We start from the raw sequence: 22,327 nt of genomic DNA, 5'->3' as shown, positions 1-22,327 counted from the left end.
AAGTAGAAAAGAAGTAGAGGTAGAGACTGGCAATGAAGCTGTGATGGCAGAAAGGGGTGGGATCACAAAGAGCTTTGCGTGTTCTAAGGCACTTGACAATATGTGAAAAAGACTATGGAGAGCCAGAAGGGTTTTAAGCAGAAAGCGGCAAAGTCAGACTTTAGTCTTGCCAGGTATCTTAATTTCAACTGAACCACTTGTTATTTGAGTTTTCTGCTTAGGAAACATTTGGAGGTCTGGAATTTCATGACTGAGAGTCCTTATCAAGATATGACGTGGCTGTATGTGAGAGTTCAGATGTACCCTCAGGCTCAACCTCACGAGTAAACCGTGTGATGCTCTAGTGTTTTGCCTGGACCTAGGGGGCCCAGCCACCCATCAGTTCAGGGCCTCCATGGCACGCAGCCCAGTGCCCCATTGCCCCTGTCCTTTGTGCAGGTCAGCACTGCCCACTGCCAGACTGCCCTCTACCAAAAACCAGGGTTAAGTAGCTCCCTTTCACCACTTACAATTCTTACAGCGCAAGTCTTTAGGTCAATTTTTTCTTTCTGATACTGTGAGGATAATTTGGCAGCATATCAAAGTTGCTGGTCTCCTTAAGTCAAGAATTTAAATGATTCCATTTAGTTCTGAACTTCCTTGAGAGAGAGAAAAAAAAAATGTGTTGATGAGTTCCTTGGAACGAGAAATATATTTGCTGTGATGAACAGCTGTTTACCAGTTCTTGAAGACGTTTCTCTCTGAAGCACTGAAAATGTACACAAGAGCCTTCAAGTGTCTGGAGAAGAGGTTTCCTTTTGAAAATTCCCCATGGCCTACTGTGAGTGACTTGAGTTTGGATCACTGTGAAAATCCACCTTCCTGTGATAGAGTTATTTACATCTCAAGAATCGCCATGGAACAACGAGCAAACTCTCCAGGTTCTCTTCATGGAGCGTGCTGTAGGCATGTTGTTCATTTTTTTTGAGGGAACATCTCTTAATAAATGGAGTCTCCCCACTCCAGAATCTGTTGCTCTAAATGTGCTAAAACATTTTCAATATTTTGTCTGAATTCCTGTATCAAATTCTGGAATGGAAAGAAAGTTTAGTATCATGAGTAATCAATAATCAGAGGAATGTGAGATATCGGTTGCTTGGAAGCAATTAGTAAGTATTTTAAGAAAATACATTTTAAAAGTCATATAATCTAATGTAAAAATTATATATATTTTGAGTGACAGTCTTATTCTTCCATGACCAATGCTGCACATACATAAAGGCTACGAGTTAAATGGGAGCTCACCAAAGAACAACCAACTCTCAAAATGCAGGGTTTCTGATAACCATGTTAGAGAAGGCCACTTTGGTCTGAAGCTGAGATGCAAAGAAAGGACTCTGCCCAAGTCACATGTTCTCCTTCACATGAGAGAAGGAAGCACAAACGTGCTGGCCATCCCTGAGAACAGGAAGTGAAAGGTGTAGGACCAGAAAAGAGAATGTGGGGTGCGTAAACACTTACTTTACACTCTAAAATGTGGCATGATGAACTTCATACACTCAAGGAATCCAGGTAGTTCTCCTTTCCTGCTTATGCTTATGCAGAAAGGAATGAAGAGGTGGATAGGTGTCTTAGTCACTTTAGGCTGCTGTAACAAAAATATCATCGACTAGTTGGCTTAAACATCAGAAATTTATTTCTCACAGCTCTAGAATCTGGGAAGTCCAAGCTCAATGCACCAATACATTCAGTTCCTGGTGAAGGTCCTTTTCCTGGTTTGCAGACAGATGCCTTGCTGTATCCTCACATGGCAGAGAAAGAGAGGAAGTAATTTCTCTCCTGTCTCTTCTTATAAGGACACTAATTCCATTATAAGAGCTCCACCCTCCTGACCTAATCACCTCCCAAAGGCCTCATGCCCAAATACTATCACATTGGGGATTAGGGTTTGGGGGAAGACACAAACACTCAGTCCATAGCAACAGAGAAGCAAAATGTCCCCTGTTCTATGGAACTTAGAGAGGAAGGGAGAAGCACCTTGCCCAGCATCAAGTATTTTTCTTGAAACTGTCTAGAACCTCTAACAAAAAAAGTAGAAGGTGAATAATTAAGAGACAACAGGAAGTAGGAGAGAAGAAATGAGGGTACCGGAAGAATCCAGGGGGAGATGAAAGGTCCTAATAAAGGCAGTGACACAGAGATGGATTTCTAAATTCAGAACGAGACAAGTATAACCAAGGACATTCACTGCTATATAGGAAGGCTCTGGTAGGTTTTGTCACTGAACTGCATTAAAAACAGCCTCCCTGAAGCCTTAGGTAGAAATAATATGTGTGAGGGAATTGGCAACAAAAGGAAGCCAGAAAGGCTGGTTGCTCAGGGCTCTGTGGCTGCAGATAAAGAATCTTTTTGGATGCAGTAGCAGATAGCCGTTGGTATTGTGTATGTGTTTTGTCTGCCCAGCATCGCTGTTCTCACTTCTTCTGTTAATAACACCTCTCTTCTCTCTTTGGAGAAATCTTCCTATCCCACTATCCAGTCCATCGCAGTCTCACCTTCCTGGTCATAAACAGACTTGCCACATCTCTGGCCATATGATTAGCTCAGATATGGGCACATGACTCAATATGAGTTGACCACAGTCTTTCTCCAGGATTGTTCTCATGAGTAAAGCCTTTTGCCTGCTTGGTCAAATGAGCTGGAAAGTTGTGACTCTCAGACTGCTAGTGACTATATTCCTGCCTTTGGGAGTAAGTCCATCCTCACTGAGAAAATGTATTGATGCAAAAATACAAGTAGGTGTGGATGATGGACAGGGAATCTTACTACATTGAGACCCAGGTTTGTTCTCAGTTCCTACAGCTCTTCTTCCAGCCTGTGAGCTACTCCAGGATCTCTCTAATAGATGAGCTCCATTTCTCCTTTTCTTGTTCTTAAGCTAGTCTATCTTCCTGTCATTTGCAACCAAAAATTTTTTTTACTAATACAGCTGCCAAAGGAATGAAACATCAGTGGCTATCGCCTTGGCCTGAGGGAATGAGAAAAGCTAGGTGCCTAAGTCATACCAGCAACACAAAGAGGCTGGGAGGATGGGGTTGGGTATTAACGTCCATTATAATTTAACTACATTCAGTTGAACAAAGGGTTTTTCCAAAAACAATGTTAATAGAAATTGACATATATATATATACATATATGTGTATACATATATATGTGTGTGTGTGTATATATATATATATATATCCCTCTAGCTTTGCTCTACTGGGCATTAACATCTCAGAGAAAGAAAAAGAGCCAGAAAAAAATCCATTGTGGCTATGCTTCTACACAAATTTGTAACAAAATATGAGAAAATATCTCCAGAGAGCAAGGATTGTTTAAAAAAAGTAGTGTTTTGACATGTCTGGAATTTTCTCCTCTGCTTGGCTTTTAGAGACAGTGAGAGAGAGAACAAGAGACAGAGATTAATTCATCTTTGTACAGCTGAAGACTAGGGAATGGACTATTTACGTCCTTTGGTTGTACAGTTTGATGACATAGTTTTTGCTTGTTAAAGAGAAACTGGCTTCACCATAATTCTGCAGAATCAGAGTCCTGACCTGACTTCAGAAAACAATTGTAATTCAATGGTGTTAAAAGCACTCTTTGAGACAGCTTTAAATCACAAAAGGCATGTACCTAAATCCCACTTGATCCCAAGCAGAAACCTCATGGTTTTCCCCACATTATACCCACAGAAGCCTGCCTCAAAAACATAATATGGCAAGTTCTAAACTTGCAAAGTGTTAAGAAACACTTTTAAAGAAAGAATTCCTAATGCACTTAATTTGTTTTTCAAAAAACAAATTCATATATATAAATTCACATATAGCATTAAAATAAGCTATATAAATTCATATGTAGCTTTTCAAAAACACATCCCTTAAGTAATGTGAGGCACAGCTCCACCCAATACTGGAAGATTAGCAATAGAGTCATTCTCTTGGACATGTGCCACTAGATGGCGTGTCAGACTAACTCACTCACCTCTAAGCGACTTCCTAGCTACTTGTACACCTCAAGCCATTTTTGGTGAGTCATCTTAGGCCACCTGATAAGCATTCAGGAAATGCTTATAACCAATTCAGCAGAAAATGTAATTTTCACCTAAGTGGTGTGATGAGTATGATTAGGATGTCTCTGCCAAGATTTTCTAAGAGAACCTGAAATTAGCCTACTTCTTATATCTTGAAATGAAAGCATATAAAAATTGGATTAGAATTAGATAATCATAGGGGAAAATGAATTATTTGTTTTGCCTAATTTTAATCCATCCTATGAGTCTAGTCCTTCCTTGGTTCTTCTTTTTTTTCTCGTCTTTTTTAATTTTTACCTTTTTGTGGAGGATGGGGTCACGCTATACTGTCCAGGCAGGTCTTGAACTCCTGGCTCAAGCTATCCTCCTACCTTTGTCTCCCTAACTGTTGGGATTTCAGGTGTAAGCCACAGTGCCCGGCCTTCCTGGCCTCTTGAATGAAATCTATATCCATAATTTATTTGGCCACTCTTAACAATTAAGAGCCTTCTGTTCACTTTTAAACCCTAAAATAGTCTATGTCTATAATTAAGACAGCCATTCTCTTATATTATCAAACTCTAAAGAATATATAAAGTTAAAGCCTCTTGCCCTCCCCATCTTAAGTTTTTGTTTGCAGTCCAGAGGTTGCATTAGAAAGAAATGCATGTATGTGTGCCTTTTTCATTTTTTCCCATTTAGCACACTTACTTCTTCTTTACTCAATCATGCATTCTTCCTGGGTCCCCCAGGGTTGCTGTGTATACATAGAGTCATTATGGAGAAATGGAAGGCAGATAAGGAGCAAGAAAGGTTTTTCTTGACTGCCACAATGTAATATGGCATTGCACCACACATGAGCTTACAATAAAAAACTATAAAACCATAAAGAAACAAAAAACTGTGAGTGAAAGTTAGCAGAAGTAACAAGCTCTAAAATTAGACCCACAAAAACTGTAGATATTGGAATTACTGGATATAAAATTTTAAGTTAGTATCATTAAGATATTCAGATAAATAAGAGGGCATTGTAAAAAAAAAAAAAGTAAGCCACAAGACACTATCAACAGGGACTATGCAGATTTGAAAAAGAACTAAACTCCTAGAAATTAAATATATGTTAATTAAAATTAAAATTCAAAGAAAGGAGATTAGAGCTAGTTGAAAAGAAAATTAGTGAGCTGGAAGATAAACCTGAAGAAATTTACCTGAATAGGGAAAAGAAGACACAGAGAGAGGAAATACAAAACATAGATTAAACAATATAGGGCATAGAATGAAAAAAAATCTAACGCTTAATTGGAATTCTCAAGAGAGAGTTTAAAAAGAAGAAGAAATATTTCATGTGCTAATAGCTGAGAGTTTTCCATATTTAATGGGAAATCCAATCCATGGATTTAGGAAACACCACAAATCCTAATCTGAATAAATAAAAAGAAATCCACACCTGGTCACATGTCAATTAAACCAAAGAACACTAGACACAAAAAAAAATATTTAAAACAGTCAGAGAGACAAGACAGATTAGGAAGGATAATTAAACTGGTAATTGACTTCTCAAAAACAAAAACAAAAGTCTGAAGGGAGTGTAATAATAACTTCAATGTCCTGAAAGAAAATAACTATCAATCTAGAATCATAATCAGTGAAATTATCTTTCAGGAACAAGAATGAAATAAAGACTTTTAGATCAACAAAGACTGATGAGTATCCTACCAACAAATCATTACTGAAGTAAACTTTCTTCAGAAAGAAAAGATTTCAAAAGGAAGAGCTGAAATATAGGAAAAAAAGATGTGTGGAAAAAACATGTAGGAGATTCTAAACAAATACTTTATAAATGAAAACAAAAATATTCTATAAAGCTGAAAAACCAAGATGGAATTAAAACATTAGACAAAATAATACAAAGGAGGTAATCAGAGTTAAACTGTTTTAGAGTCTTTAAGTTAAATCTATATGTTAACATTTTTAAGTTAACTACTTAGAGAAAAAAAATTGAGCCCAGATGCTTCAAGCAAAAACAGATTTTCTGCTTGACAAGGCCCCTAAAATCTGGAATTCCCTTGAGAGGGCTTAGCCATCCAAAACAGGATTAATGGTTCTCTGAGGTATTTATCACTTCTTTTGCTAACAAAGGTTTTTAATTGCCGCCTCTTAATTATGGTGCTGTGGAATTTCTCAAATCTTTACAGAACTTAAAATGTCCTCCCACGAATAGCTTCCTTCCTCCCTTCCCCAAGTGTAATTTCTAGCAGGCACATGCTTGTGCCCATCTTGAAAATGAGCTAGGTACCATCACCTTATCCAAACATCTTTCCTACCCTTCATCTCCTTCTGAATGTTACACAGTCTGTGGAGAGCAGTAAGAGTGACAACAGAATTTATCTAGCTTATTACAATCTGTAAAAACATACCTTTTGCTCTGTCAGTACCAGCCCCCTCTGTAACCCCACAATATGTATTCCTCTATTACCGTACTTACAACAATCAGAGGAGGACATGTATCGTATGATTTTTTTTCTCTTGCTGAGGCCATTTAATGTCAGATCATGGTTAACCACAGTTGTGTTAATTATGAGTTCTTGGTAACAAATGTAGGTAAGAATTCTTTATTAAGTTTAAAACATTACAACCAAATTCAATGTGTATGTCTGACACAGGAAAAAAAAAGTCATGGACAATAGTAATACAAACATTTCAGTTTCGATGTCACAAACAAGGCACAAAAACAACTGACAGGTGGCCCTCACGAAGCCAACTTCTCACCCTTCTCTGTCCTACTCTTCTATTCCCTTGTTCTTTATTCTCACAAAGCAAATTTCTTATGCAGTCATGTCTAATACTTTTGTTAATAAAACAGCTTTTCCTTAAAGCCAAGGTAAAAGAGAAGCTATTTGTGTCTCTTTTAGCCTTCCCAGAAGAAATGAGTCAGACTAGTTACTTCATGTCCAGCCCCACCAAGAAACTCTAAGAAAAATTTAAACTACTATATCTTTTTCCTTCTCACATTCCTTATCTCTCTATATCTGATCCCTCTTAGTTCTACCTAAAATCTTAAAATGTAGTGAAGATGCCAGATTTTTGCTGTTAAGCAGCGTCTGCCTGGAATTCTGAATCCAGATGAAACTGTAGTTTTGTTCAGAAACTTCTCTGCAGAAGGATTCCCCAGAAAACCTGAAGCACATATTACCCCTCACAGCACAGCTAACGAAAATGAGGCTCTCGGCTGGGTTCAGTGGCTCATGTCTGTGATACCAGCACCTTAGGCAGCCAAGGTGGGAAGATCACTTGAGGCCAGGAGTTTGAGACAAGCCTTGGAAATATAGCAAGACCACATCTCTACAAACAAACAAACAAACAAAAAAGTAGCTGGACATGGTGGCACATATCTGTAGTCCTACCTACTTGGGAGGCTGACGGAGGAAGATTGCTTGAGCCCAGGAGTTTCAGACTGCAGTGAGCTGATAGCACCACTGCACTGCACTGCAGCATGGGCTACAGAGCAAGACCCCATCTCAAGGAAGAAAGAAAGAAAGAAAGAAAGAATGAATGAAAGGAAGGAAGGAAGGAAGGAAAGAAAAGAGAAAGAAAGAAAAGAAAGAAAGAAAGAAAGAAAGAAAGAAAGAAAGAAAGAAAGAAAGAAAGAGAAAGAAAGAAAGAAAAAGAAAATGAAACTCTCCTTGAGTGAAGCCACAACTCCCTCTTAGACTGGCATTTGAGGAATGGTGCTTAGTTGGATGAAACAGCTTCACCACATCCATGACATATGAACAAGCATCAAGTCTACGGCTCTCCTCACCAGATGTCTGGCTGTGACGAGAAACTGGAATCTGGAATACCCAGATTCCAGTCCCATGAGTATTTAAGGAATTGGAAAGGACACTAGACAAGACAGTCAGAAGGCCTGGCTTTATAATTTTAAAAACCATTTGACTACAGACAAGTCACTTGGTATTTTTCAACCTCAGTTTTACATTCTATGTAATGAGACCACAACATCTGCCCTGCCTCTATCACAGGAGTTGATGTTGGGATCAAATGAAAGTGTTCTGTAAACAGTAATATATCATAAAAATAACACAAATATTATTAGTATTAACCTTCTCCCCTTCAAATAGCGCTAAAGCTCAGGCTGCTGCTTAAAGCAGCTCAACATTGCCCTTGCACCACTGTGATGTTAAATGCCCCTTCTTCAAGCTTCATAGATCAGTTTCCCAGATGACTAGGAGGTAGGATAATGGCAGAAAAAAACCAGGCACTTTTTCCTTCTAGGACTTTAAGTAGCTGGCCCCCTATTTTAGCGAATTTGGATTTCTACATCCTATCAATCAATTTCAGACTTCCATTAAGATGCTGGCAGCATTTAAATCTGATTTTGGAAGGATATAAAATGAGGACTTTTATTATTCTTGTCTACCCAACTTTAGGTAAGACCAAAGTGGAAGTGCTATTGGCCAGTCATCCTTATAATTTGTATGCTTTATAAAATGATTGAGTTTTTCCACTTCCCCAATGGCATCTTTTCCTTCTATTCATGATTTAAGTTTTGCTAAAAATATATCAAGGGAATGAGAAAATTACCTGTAATTCTTGTTGTCTGTTCTGAGACTGTCACAATAGATCACTATTCTGGGAATGGAAATATCTACAACAGGCTCCCCGGGAGTGCTCCTGACACTCCTTTCTCTCTGCCTGTTTTCCCACTACCATGAGCGTACTCTGGTGAGCCCATCCAGGTCACAGCCAGACTTCTGAGAGACTCACCACAGCAGCCCCAAAGGATTGAGAGGGACCTCACCAGGACATTTGAAGAAAAAAATTCTAAGGCCCAAGGAAGCCTCAGGACTAGCTGTTTGGAGTACCCAGAGGTATGACTTAGTGCAACAATTTCCAAATGCATCTGATCCCAGGAGTCTCCTGGAATGCATATTAAAAATATGAATTCTGGCTCTAGACTCACCCAATCAATCTCCAAGGCAGGGTCCAACAATACCTTTTTAACAGCAACAATCAAGTTAATTCTTATGATTAGGCAATTTTGGGAAACACTGATCAGCAGAAAAGATCCAGAGGTTGGGAGTCTAAAGACCTAATAGGTTTGTGACTTCATTAATGGCAGTGATGGTTTCTTCACCTATTAAAAAAAATTGGGTTGGGGGGCTGGTGGTAAATTACAACAGTATCTGTGACTTCAGCTTCTCTCAAAGGCAAGATCTAATCAGACTACCTATGTGAAATTTTGTGGACTAGTCAGAAATATTTACAGATGTGGTTAGGTGCCTTGGGTTTGGGTGGCAGCCTTTTCCCATCTCTAGTATGCCTAATCCTATGTCAAGTGCACAGTGAGGATCATGAGAAGGGGGATGTGAAGCCTAGCATCTCCGTGAGACCTGCCCTGTGTTGGTGAAGATGGGCAGCAGCACTCACAGCTGCAGAACTGAGACGCAGGAGCAGCAACGCTGAGCTCCCCTGTGAACGTGCTTGGATGGAATAGCCGACATGCACCAGGTCCATGGCCATTGTCTCCAACTTCCTAATGAATCCATGCATGGCCTAGAGAAGCAGCTCATCTACCAGGAGACACCTCCTTGCCACCTGCATCCACACTCCCTCCTCCAGCATGTTCCTGACTCAGTAGTGACTCATAGGCAAGCACAGCAGCTTATGCATCATTCCTCTGGGACCCCTGCAGCTCACCCTTTCCCGATCCTAATTCACCTCTTTTCAGTCCAGACTTTTGAGTACTGGCTTTTCAGATCACCGAGTCTATGTTTAAATAAGATGATGGACAAACACATACAACACTTTAATATCAAAGTATTCTAAGTTTTCAAAAAAACTAAATATCTGGTTTTATTATAATTTATCCATAGCACTATTTCATACTCTATGTATAAAATCTCCTTTCTTGAGCATGTCTTATTTCCCCTATTAAATTACGGGGTCCTAGTGGACAGAGATTATGTCTTACACAAGATTTACTTTTTACCCCAATAAGACCTAGGACAGAAGCTAACAAATGTAACCATTTCCTATGCAGGACACACTATTCAAGGGAGAAGAAACAAAAGGACACATAGAGGAAAGTCAGGGGTGCTGAGGACAGCAAGCTTTGACTTGTCAACTCAGCCTTAACTCCTGTCCATATACCCAGAAACAACTACTTTTTCTCTCTACTGAAAGCCTGGAAGTCTGAATGATTTATCCAGTTCTACAAAGGACAACGTGGTCCCAACTCCCAAGGTTATTTCAGTAGCCTGCTATCTTCTTTGTACTTTTCAATCTATCTGTAGTTTTGTTGTCTTTAGAATTGCAGGTTTCCAATTTTAATAATTCTTTAATTCTTTCCCATTGCTACCCTCAACCTTCACCAAAATCACACATCTGTAGCTTTAAAAAAACATTATTTTTGGTCTCTGCAGCTGGTGCTATGAGGCTCTTTGGTGGTGAAAAGCCTGACACAGTGCTCAGTATAAAGCAGTAATAGCTACCACAGCTACCCAAAATTCTCCAAAATTGCCTGAGCAAGTTGAAATCCAAAGCTGGTGACTAAGAAATGTTTTTTTTTATCATCTTTTCCATCTGAACTGGGGTCCAAACAGACAGGCTAGACCTAGCCTTTCAGAGGCCAGGGACACCAGCAAGTCTAAAACTCAGCACCATGGTTATGGCTTGTGTCTTCCAGCCCTTGGAAGTGCCAGCACTGGGTTCAACTGTTTTCCTGATTTCTCTGGGACTGGCGAAAGCAACAGGGAAGTCCTTTGGTAGGTCAATTCTCCAAGCAATGACACATACCAGCTCATCCCTCTGACCCTCAACCAGCCACTTTATTTCATTGCAAACATAGGACTTTTTCTGGAAACGTCATGAAGTACAAATGGATACTAGAGGAATGGTACTCCGAGAATAGGGTCTAGCTCCAGTCGGGTGGCTCTGGAGAAGACCAAAAAGATGGTAAAGAGAAGATCTTCAGAGGTTGTCTACGGATCCATAGAGAGGGAAGAAACCACTGCTGGATTAAGGGACAGCAGAGTCAAGCATTATCCTCCACTGATTTGACCCAAACATGTACCCCACAAGAGTGCAGCATGAAAAGCTTTGATAAAAATCTGTCAACAATAGCGGAGGCTATGAGAAACGCAAGTTTGGATGGAGTAAGAGGTTCAGGGATAAACATTCAGACAAGAATGAATCAGGTTTGTTCTTGAAGAGAAATGAACATAAAGAATGCATCAAATTCTCATGCCTCGAGTAGGAATCAGAAATTTGGGCTGGGTTCAGATAGGCAGTTCTTCTATTGATATTGCCTGGACTCACTCATATGTCTGTATCAGCTGAAAGTTGATGGGCTGTCAGATAGGGTGACAGGGGTAACTGGGCCCTTTTCTTTTGTCATGCAGCAGGATAGTCCAGGCTTGTTCACCTGGTGGTAGTTGCAAGGTTCCCAACAGCAGCAAAAGAGGACAAGCCCCATGCACAAGAACTTTTCAAGTCTCTGCTTGTGTCACATTTGTTGGGCTACTGGCTAAATCAAATCACATAACCAACTCCAGATTCAAAGGGTTGGAAAAAAGATGGCACCTCTTGATGAGAAGGAAAGAGTTTGTGGTCATTTTTGCTATCTACACAAACGATAAAATCCAGAGATCTAGCTTTGGGATTTAGGCAAAATCTATCATTTAGGCAAGGGTGGGAATAGGAAGTACTCCTTCCTGAGAAAGCAGTATCTCTAATCTCTTGAAAGCAGCCATAGTGGCAGTTTAGTCAGGCCAAATGCTGTATGTTCCACATCCCCCATATCCTAGAATGGCAGAACTGGGATGGCAGAAACAATTAACGGTAAGTGAAACACAAAACCAGAAAACATTGAGTGAAGTTTGTGGGTGAAATGGTCCAAATTCAAAATGTAATGAGATGATGTTATTTCCCTTTTAAATTCCTTCTTTCTTTTCTATATGCATTACTGCCTTCTCCTCTGTCCTCCTTCTTCTCTTTCATGTGTGTATTTTAAGCATTTATCACAAGGCATCCAATGACAATCTAATCAGAGTGCAGAGGGAGGCAGGGCTCTGTGTGTGGCACCAACCTGTGGAAAGTCCAGCAGAGGGGAAGAAGAGAAGAGCCCTTAATGTCTAAGACTCAGATATTGACATGTGCAGCAGAAAAGGAAAAAGCAGTTTACGTTCTCAGAATGGAAAAGGAAATATCACTTAGACAGATTTTCAAAAAGGTATACTCGCTTTTGCTTTGTCCTAGCTACTTAAGAATTGTCATTCAGAACAGCAAATTGAAGTCATTTCTTTGATTGTCCCAGAGGTCACTGTCACTGAGCTCACCAAAGGCCTTTTGATTTTAGTGAAACAACAGTCATTGACTAGTGACTGGAAAGTGATGGGGATAAAAGGTATATTTTGACTTGAAGCTATCTTCCCTTGTCAGAAGAAGGCCTTCTTCTAATAGTAGTAATAAATTCTTCTGTCTCTAAGTATAGCACAGGAGGTATAGAAAAACATATTGTAGGCATAGGCAATTTCTGGAGTTTAGCAGTTCAGAGCTAACTCTCTTTCAGAATTGTAAATGGAGTCCTGGTTCTGTTAAGGAAGGAGGTTGGGCAGGATAAACGCTATAGTTGAGAAACTCTGTATGCAGGAATGTTCTCACACATTCTTGCTTTCTTGGTAAGTTTCTCAAACTAGTTAGATGGGCACAGAGGTTTGAAATCAGCCTCCCTTAAAGGCTGCCTCCCATCCCTTGCCAAAGCAGAGATCAGCAAATCTTCCAAGGTGATGGCCAGAGAAGGTCCTGGGCCTGCTGGCTCTTGGATTTGTGTCTTGTCCCCGTAGTCCATGTCTGATTTCTCATCATCCAGAGAAATGTTGACAACATCAGACCACAAGGGACATCCTGGTCGGAAAGTCATTCTAGGAAAGAGCAGAAAAAGCCCAACATTAAGCCACATGCTAGTTAAAGAAAACAACAGATAACAGATGGTTCTCTGGGCAGAGTCCACAACCCATTCGGTGCCAGGCACCCCTGACTCTCAGAACCTTTCATTAGACCTGTGATGGTTGATCCTAAGCCTCAGCAGAGGCTAAAGCCAGCGTACATCTGATAGGCTTAGTTCCATGGTCACAGAATAACTTCTCACCCCCTTTAGGATAACTGCTATGTTTAGAGCTCCACAACAGCAAGTGTGGTTGGTATTCCATAAACCTGAAATCACCTGAAAGTTTCTTCCCTACTCACAGTACTTTGGTTATTGCATTTTTTTATTTAAGGAAAAATAAAATACACTGAATTCCTTTGGAAGGGTTAATAACTGTGTCAAAACCTTTTTCTGTTCATATTCCTTCTCCCCATACTAAACACTAAAGAAAACGTCCAGCTTGGATTCATAAAAAACGGAATGGTGGGGAGGCAGGGTAATTGCGAAGGGGGAAAAGTAGTTGTGCTTGGAGAGTGATCTCCAAAGCATGGGGGTCAGAGGCACTTGGTACCCCACAGCGGACATTTGTGACTGTCCCCCAACGTTTCTCTGAGGTCCAGGGCTTCCATTTTGGGGCTGTGGGACGGAGTAGGCAGCTCCTGGCATTTTGAAAATAATGAAGTCTATATAGGACCCCTTACAAAAGAGACAATGAACTGGGTAGGGACCGAAGGATTTCCTTCGCATATACAGGCACAATACAGTTTACACTCAATAAAACGTCAAAAGAGGACAGACATGAGTTGTCCTTTGCAAACAGCAGTGGCTCTTAGCCTTCTCTGGGATGTGGATTCTTAGAAATCGGATGCAAGTTACAAACCCTCGCCCCAAGCAGGGCTGGGGAGGAATGTACATAGAAGGATGCATTGAAGATTCTGCACACAGATCTCAGAAGCCCACTAAAGGCCAGTGGTGGTGACGGCTCCTAGAATCCCTGATGCTAAACGCTTCTGAGTTGGTTAAATACCTAATGCTCCCTGTAAAACCATCTACACGCCTTCAACTTTCTGCCTGTTTTTCAACTCTCCCAGCCCTTGCTTCCTTCCTTCACGTGGCCCTGGACAGAGTCAGTCTGAAAAAGCCCCCAGCCTAGCATTCGCGGACGAACTTGCCCAGGCAGGCCCCTGCGGCCTCTTCGGGCAGGACCCTCCCGCCTCGCCACCTCCCCGGCCGCCAGACAGTGACACTGCCCGCCCTGCCTGGCGGCTCCCGCTCAGTCCCCTCGGAGGAGGGGAGGCAGACGCAGTCTCACAGTTTTCTTGGCGGGCTCCTTTTTCCTCTTCTTTTCCGAGTTGCTGTGGTAGGGCAGGTCGCGGCCGCGGTAGGACGGGCCGCGGGTCAGCTCCAGCTCGCTGTAGGGCGGCAGCGCGTCGTCGGACACGTCCTCCTGGTCGTCCTGCGACGAGCCGGCCTTGTAGGTGCCGGGCGGCGACCACGCGTAGTAGGAGGCGCTGCGCGGGCCCAGCTGCGCGCTCCGCTTGGACGGCGTCTCCAGGCTGCCACCGCGGCTGGCGCCCTCGGGCCTCGCCTGGCGCTCCCGCGCGCTGCCCAAGTACGAGTGGTCGTATTTGGGCGCGGTGCCTGGCGTGCGGCTCACCAGCCGCGGCAGGTGCGCGTCCTCGGCGGGTCTGCGGCGCGCGGGGCTGAAGGCCCAGCCGCGGTCGGCATCGGTCAGGGGCTCGCGGCTGCGGCTGCGCTGGCCGTAGTACTCCTCCAGGGAGTCGTCCTGGTAGAAGCCGCTGTGCGCCCGCGACTCCGAGCGCTCGAAGCGGCTCCCGCCCCGCGCCTCGTGGCTGTTGCCGTCGGCCCGGCGGGGCCGCTGGCCATAGGAGTCAGCGAAGGCCGCCAGCTCGTCCATGGAAACGGCCGGCACCCCCGTGGCGAAGTTCTTCCGCGACAGCATCTCGGACTTGGAGCGCGGCTGGCTGCGGGCAGAGGAGGAGGGGGTCAGACGGCCGGTCCCTCCCTCAAACTCGAGGTAGACCTCCCAAGAGCACCCATCGTTTCCTGGGGCCGCGCTCAGGAGACCTCGGCCTGAGCCTCAGCTCCGCTCCAGGCTGGATGAAGCATTCCAGGCTCCTCTCACACCCTAGAACGTCAAGTAGGGGCAACCGAGTCTATCCCACTCGTGTGCCACGCATCAAAATGGGGTTGTGTGGATAGAACATATTCTGTATCCTATGGAATACTGACACACCGTGGGGCTGCCTTCTGGTCATTATGTTGTGACGTCTGGTTGACAGCCACACGTCTCCACCCTCAAAGCCAGCGCAGGTGTCAGTACACACAGTTATGGTCCCAGGAGTCCCTGTAACGTGTGGTGACACACAGAGAGGCTTTTTCTTCCCTCAGAGCCAAGGGCCAAGTTACCTACTGGGGCAGGAGGGGAGAAGGACGCTTGCAATTTGTAAGGGAAAGGCAATGTCGACTGTCTTTTAAGGTAAAGGACAGATGAGTGGTGAAGGTGCTATTTAGGGGGAATAGCAAATCTTAGCCTCCCACGATTGTTGTGGGAGGCCACATCACCTGGGTAAGTGCCTTAGCACCTAGAAGTTTCCATTTTCCCAGCTTAAAATAGGGACATTAATAGTAGCTGCCCTTTAGAGTTATGAGAATTAAATGTAGGAGAAGTGTTTGGCATTTTACCTTTCATATACTAAATGATCAAAAAATGAGGGAGATGGCCAGGCATGATGGCTCATGCCTGTAATCTCAGCACTTTGGGAGGCCAAGGTGGGTGGATCGCTTGAGCTCAGGAGTTCAAGACCAGTCTGGTCAACATGGCAAAACCCTATCTTTACCGAAAAAAAAAAAAAAGATGGAGCTGATGGGTGGGATTTTTTAGAGGTTATAGGATAAAATATATGAGAAGGGCAGAGATATATTAATGTTCATTAAAGGGTCTAGGGGACCCATTTCAAAGGTCTTGAATAATTACTTCTACACATGTTGTCACAAGTGTTCCCTGTCTTGACAAATGTGAGATGTTCAATATCCTGTAGAAAGAGGGATGTGTTAGGATAAACTGGAATGGGAGACAGAGATGCTACTGGATGGCATCTTCCTTGCCTCCAATCTACCCTGCCTTCCAGCTCCTGCCCCCTCACACCGACCAGACCTGCCCCTCACAGCCATCACCTGTGCCTGAAGCTCTCTCGATCCTCTTTGTTATACTCCATGGCTGAGGGCCCGCGGCTTGCCCCACTGCTGCCTCCCATGACACCTGACCAATAGTCAGGATTGCTCTCCAAGTCCCCAGACACAGGGAACTGCTTGCTTCTCATCTGATGGAAAGACTGGCGGAAATTGCTGTCCTCCTCATGTAGGGAGCTGAGTTCTGAGATGGTGTTGTTATCTGCAGGGACAAAATCAGGCATGATAGAGCTTTCTATGTGTTACTCTGTTTTAGACAGGAAGAGAATCCTGTTAAGGGCTGAGACCCTAGGCTCCAGGAAACTCCTGCCTCATTCCTAAGTGGTGTTTGTATCCTTAGCTCAGCAGGAATTGGCTCCAGTTTGAAGCCTACTTGCTTACAGAGAGGGAGGTTCCTACATGCTCTGTTCTTGGAATAGGAGAACAAGTTTGTTATTGTTGCACCTAAGGCAGGCTTTCCAGAACTCAGGATCTCTATTGCTGGCCTCCTCCTAGTACATCATCATCCTTGTTCAAATGTTTTCTTCTTCCTTTATAATTCTGTGATGAGCTTGTTGATCCTAGACATGTTAAGCCAAAAACAGAAAAAGAGAGACAGAAGCCAGAGATCGCAGCATCTTCCTTACTGCTGGCCCAGTCCTAAGATGGACCTTCAGAGCCAGTACCGCCATATGCTGTAGAGGCACCGCATTCTGGCCTCCTTTGGCTGTGCCCCTCCCCACAGAGCAGGAAGTCCACAGAATAGTTGAATAGTCAAGGGGAAACCTGTACCTAGTATCCATAAACCCCCTGCCTTAGCCCATGCTCATCTAGGAACCTGGAAGATCCTGCTCAAGTAGCACCAAGCCTACTTCACTTCCAGCACTTGGACAGACCTCTTCTCCATCCCAAAAAAGTTTTCCAGGGGTATGTGTCCATGAGTGGCTAGGCCAGCATTTTGGAAGTATGGGAAGAAAAGGAGGATGTGCTGTACTTATACCGGTGGGCCTCTACTTATACTCTGGCCCCAGCCCAAAAATACAAAAGGGGGTATCTAGTCACAGCTTTCTAATTTCCTAAAGTGGCCTAAGTAGCTTTTTGCAAAAGCACTTGTGAACAAGGACCAGAATCACAGTCTGGAAAGGAAAAAATAAACAAAAACTCAACTATTTACTTATAAAACTTTGAAATGTATTGAATTTCATTCTACTTAAAAAATAAATCTAGTGAATCTATTTGCAATGTAACAGAATCCATTGGTTTTCCAAAGTCCTTTAATTAGAACTTCAAAATATTATCAAAAACAACATTTACCAAATTTCAGGCCTAGCTGTTGAGTGAGAGGTGGGCCAAGATAAGATGTGGAAATATGTGTCTCAGATTCCCTCTATTTTCCCCCCTCGCTATCCCCAAGAGTCCTTGGAGGAACAGGGGATTTTTGCACAAAGATGAGGGAGGGTCTCCCAACACAGCCTCCTAGTTCTGTTTCACCAGGGACACAGCGTTTACCATGAATGCCATTCAATTTTATCATGCAATCAGTTGATTTTTAATTATAATTTAATTTTTAACCTTTTCTTCCATCTAAAAAGAAGGGACTATGCCTATTTTAAGGAAAATAACTCAGATACTATTGATTAATAAAATCTAGGACTTTCCCTTTCTCATGATCCCCATGAATTCCAATATCCCAGGGATCACACAGAAGAGGCCTTTAAAATGCACCAAATGAGCCTACTGAAAAATAGCATTGTTGGCTCAGAACTTTCCTTGAACTTCAGGGAATACTTGACTTTTTTTATTTATCTAGATAATGAGGACGATCTATGTTTCACTATTCACAGTGATGGATTGTCTAAGTTGTATATTGTGCTAAAATTTCTGCCAAGTTGAACACAAACATCGACCTGCCCCCATCTTACAGACATCCATAATGTAACTCTAGGATAGGGGTAAGCAAACTTCGTTTTGTAAAGGGCCAGAGAGTAAATATTTTAGGTTTTGCAAGCCATATTTGCACAACTATTGAATTCTGCCACTGCAGCATGAAAGCAGTCATAGATGCAACATAAGTGAATTGGCATGGCTGTGTTCCAATAAACCTTTATTTATAAAAATAGGAAGTGGGGCTGGGCATGGTGGCTCATGCCCATAATCCCAGCACTTCGTGAGACCAGTGAGGGAGGACTGCTTGAGCCCAGGAGTTTGAGACCAGCCTGGGCAACATGGCAAGATCTTCATCTTTATAAAAAATAAAAAAATTAGTTGTGCATGGTGGCACATGCCTGTGGTCCCAGCTACTGGGGAGGCTCAGGTGGAAGGATCCCTTGAGCCCAGGAAGGCTGCGGTGAGCTGTGTTTATACCACTGCACTCCAGCCTGGGTGACAGAGCAAGACCTTGTCTCAAAAAAAAAAAAAAAAAAAAAAAGGAAGTGAAATATATTTGGCCCAGGAGATATAGTTTGCTGAGCCCTATACTAGAACTTCCCAGACTAAAAACATCCCCTAAACGACCCCCACCATTTAGAAGGGCAAAGCAAATGAGGACCATACTGCCTAGCAAATTCATGAGCCTGGACCTCAAACTCAATTCTTACAGAATCTGTTACTCTCCTGCCCCAACCTGAAACCATGAGATCCATTTTATAATGAGATTTCAAGATTGCCCAGTTCCATCATCCAACCCATGGTTTACTATGTTCTTCAGGAATAGGACTTCTCAAAGTAAACAGTATTCCTACTTTATCTCTATGCAGTTATTATAATATTAACTTGCAGGTTCCAGGAGATCAGGGTTCCAGTTCTGGCACTGGCACTGAGTACTGGCGCTTGTTACTTTCCCTCTCTACCTTAGTGAAGGGGACGGATTCAACAACCTCAGAGTCCCTTCCAGCTCTGGCATTCTAAAGTCCTATTAGCTAGAAGGCTGTGGTCTCTGAACAGAATGGAGCCATGGAGCCATCCACAGTTTGCCCAAGAGTTTCTTCTGGAAAGAGCACAGGACTAGGAATCAGAAGAGCTGGAATCTGGTCCTAATTGTGTCACTGCATCCCTAGGCTTCTGTTTCCTCACCTGCACACTACAAAGGTTGACCTAGGCCATCTCTAAGACCCCCTTTGACTCTAAGAGTCCATTACCTTATGACCATTAAGCCCCTAGAGACCATTTTAATCAAGTAGAGAGACAGAAGACATCACCTAAATCAGAATTCTTCTTTTAGTTTTAACCTTAGCTGTTAACTTTTTCTCTGAGCTGTGAAATTCGCAAATTTCCTGCACAGTCTCCTGTGTGGTCCCTGACTCACTCTGTCTCTGGCCCCTTACAGGGATCCATGACAACATTGTTACAACTAGCTTGTCAAGTGCAGTGACATCTGCATTCCTGACATTCCAATCTGGAAATGGTCTTTTTATAGTCGGTGTGGTGGGAGGATACAGCAATGGATACAACGCAGACAGGATGAATTTAGAATTGCAAACTGGGTGGAATATGTTGTCCTTAATCTGAATAAAGCTCCTCTAGTCTGGGACTGTTTCCCCAACAATTCCGTCAAGTCTCTCGTTAGTTCCAAGAAGAGGAGGGTAAAGAGACAGCGTAATGACCTCACTTCCATACCCACTAGCACCCTCTGATAATGAGCGTGTCCATGTGGGACCTGCCCTGTGTTACCTCCCATGATACATAAGTTGGAATCCACCCCAAGAATCAGCTGTGTCAGCTGCAAAGTATCCAAGGGCTAGGGGTGAGTTAAGGGTTGGGGCCCAGCCACCTCAGACTTAGTATTCAAAAAGTTCTTTTGACAAGAGGATCAGCCTCTTTGCTTGCCCCTTAATCTCTGTTGTCTGGCATCTTTGAGGAGCAACAACCTCTTTTTTTCCAGATTCACGTGCCAGACTTGTTCTTTCACTTTCAGGAGGCCTCCATGCAGCGAGTTGGTGGTTGTATTGTTCAAGGCTAGCGCCCTTCACGTTGGAAAAAACTGATAACTTAAGCTTCCACATCTTAAGACATTACTTTGAATATGTTTTAAAGGGAGTAGAAGGGAAACACTATTTGGAATGCTTTCCCTTCTACTCCCTTTAAAATATATTCAAAGAAAGTATGTTGGTTCTCTCCATGGGGCACGGATAACACAGCCCCAGAAATACTGACTGCCCCATGGAGAGAACCAACATAAACCAAGATGCTACCGAATTGCTCTACTCTTCACACCAGAAGACCTTTTTTTTCCCTGTGTGTACTGAGAGCTACTTTCTTCAGTAGTGTCACCAGCACCCCTGCTAATTCTAAGCCTGCCAGCTCAGGGCTGCCCAAGTTTGGTGACCCCCAAATCCCCTTTACATACTAACTCCTGCATAATGCACAGATCACAGAAAACTAACAGATGCTCACATCTGCCTCTCATCCTTCTGGCTGGATCAAACTGAGCCAGCTCCTTCTCAACATAGTACAGGACCTTCATGGAGTCTCTCTCTTTGTCAGCCTGGATCCGGTAACCTTTGCGAACTGTTGAGAAAAGCACAAGAAGGTGAGCTGAAAAAGGAAAATATCAGGAGAAGGAGGCCTCCATTTATTTTACCAAGTAGAAAATGGGGTTTCCAATTATAACAACTCTTTTTGAAATCACCCAGAAATAACAATCTATATTTATACATATGGGACCATATCTGTGATCCCCTTTATCAGATGGCGCCACTGGAATGGAGGACCTAAAGGTCAACGACAAAATTCCATTACAGTCTATTTTTAGTCATTTGTTAACCTCTGCTTCCTATCTGTTGACCTCCTACAGCTCCACTTAGCGCTCATCTTCTCAACGCTTTTGCATTCCATTGGAGGAGCGTATTCACACTAAAAAAAGACCAATTTCTAGACTGAGGACATGCGTCACTCTAGCGTCTGAGGATCCCACCTTCACTTTGTGGGAGCACAGGTAACTTACAGATACTCAAACATCAAGGACCTTGACAAAGTTGGCCTGAAAACTTTGAGTTACCTAGGAGATAGTGCAAAAGTTCCTTAAACTGAGTTGTGTATAACAGCTAATATTAATTTCTAGACCATATACATAGTAGTACAAAACAAAATTCAAACTGTGGATTTTAATTATGGTTCCATTTTATTTCTTTAGCATTCTCCTTTTAGGAGAAGGAATACTGTGTTTTAGACACAATTAATTCAACCTGCTGCGATGTGGTTACAAGCAGCTGTTATTTTCAGGGCTTAATAAAAAACAAAACTAAAGTAGGAGACAGAACAACATCTCCTACATCTCTGTCACTCATATTGTCAGAGACAAAGGCTGTTTAAGCCCCACATCACTTAAGTATCAGTCTATCCCAATACCAGCCCCAAGAGTGATAGATACCAGTGGGCCTAATGCACAGATAAGAGAAAGAGGAAAAAATGAAAGAGAGAAGGGAATGATGGGATGGGTACTGAAAAATAATGGTAATTAGTCAGTACTTACTGGGCACTGAAAATGTGCTAGGTACTGTGCTGAATACTTTACATGGACATTTGTTCCTCAGAATCACCTAAAACAGTACTGTTATCAGCCATATTTTATGTTTGAGGAAATTTTGGGTCAGAGGGGTTTCATAACTTGCCCAGGAAAAATTTAGCAGTGCCAGGGCTGGAACCATGTAGTCTGATGGAAGCTTAACCATATTTGGGCATCTTGCCTCTCTAGAGTCTAAGAAGAGAGGCAGTGAGAAGAGACAGGTGAGAAAAACAAGGAAGGAAAGCCCAGAGTAAGAACTGCTTTAGCTATGCCATGGGTTGTATGGTCTGCACAGCATGGTCCTATCTTCCAGCTATTCAGGACTTTTCAATGGGATGTAAGCTAGTGACCTAACTCCAACATTCCCTGTTCCCAAAGTGGGGCAAACACCATAAAGAAACCATATGACTGCATGTAAATTCAGAGAAAACCCTGCTGTATAGTGTCTGGCCATGTTACCCTGGCTGTGGACAAAGCCCTCCCACACAAGCTATTTACGTGGAAGATTAAAATATAAAATTCCATAGCACTCTAATTGCAGTCCAAGCACTAAAAACAGAAGTCACCCACACACCCATTTGCAGGTGCACTGATTTTCTATATGAGAATATACTGGGCAGTCCACATTCATCTCAAATTGTGGAATTACTTAGAAAAAAAATTAATGAAT

General features: G+C 42.7%; 1 protein-coding gene across 1 annotated transcript in view; it reads right to left on the bottom strand.

Annotated features, from left to right (window-relative positions):
* Nucleotides 1-7,926: 7,926 nt before the first annotated feature.
* The window catches only part of ILDR2 (immunoglobulin like domain containing receptor 2), a 61,158-nt gene continuing 46,757 nt past the window's right edge, over nt 7,927-22,327 (bottom strand). The window contains exons 7-10 of the mRNA XM_030824033.1: nt 20,547-20,660; nt 16,161-16,377; nt 14,275-14,947; nt 7,927-12,957 (exon numbers count right to left, since the gene is read on the bottom strand). Coding sequence (XP_030679893.1) covers nt 12,922-12,957; nt 14,275-14,947; nt 16,161-16,377; nt 20,547-20,660 — 1,040 coding nt within the window. The 3' untranslated portion in view covers nt 7,927-12,921. The remainder of the gene's footprint in view (nt 12,958-14,274; nt 14,948-16,160; nt 16,378-20,546; nt 20,661-22,327) is intronic.

This window comes from Nomascus leucogenys, chromosome 12, assembly GCF_006542625.1.
Source record: "Nomascus leucogenys isolate Asia chromosome 12, Asia_NLE_v1, whole genome shotgun sequence".
NCBI classification, from domain to species: domain Eukaryota; kingdom Metazoa; phylum Chordata; class Mammalia; order Primates; family Hylobatidae; genus Nomascus; species Nomascus leucogenys.
The sequence above is the reverse complement of the archived record's forward strand: the minus strand, read 5'-3'. Positions and strand labels throughout refer to the sequence as shown.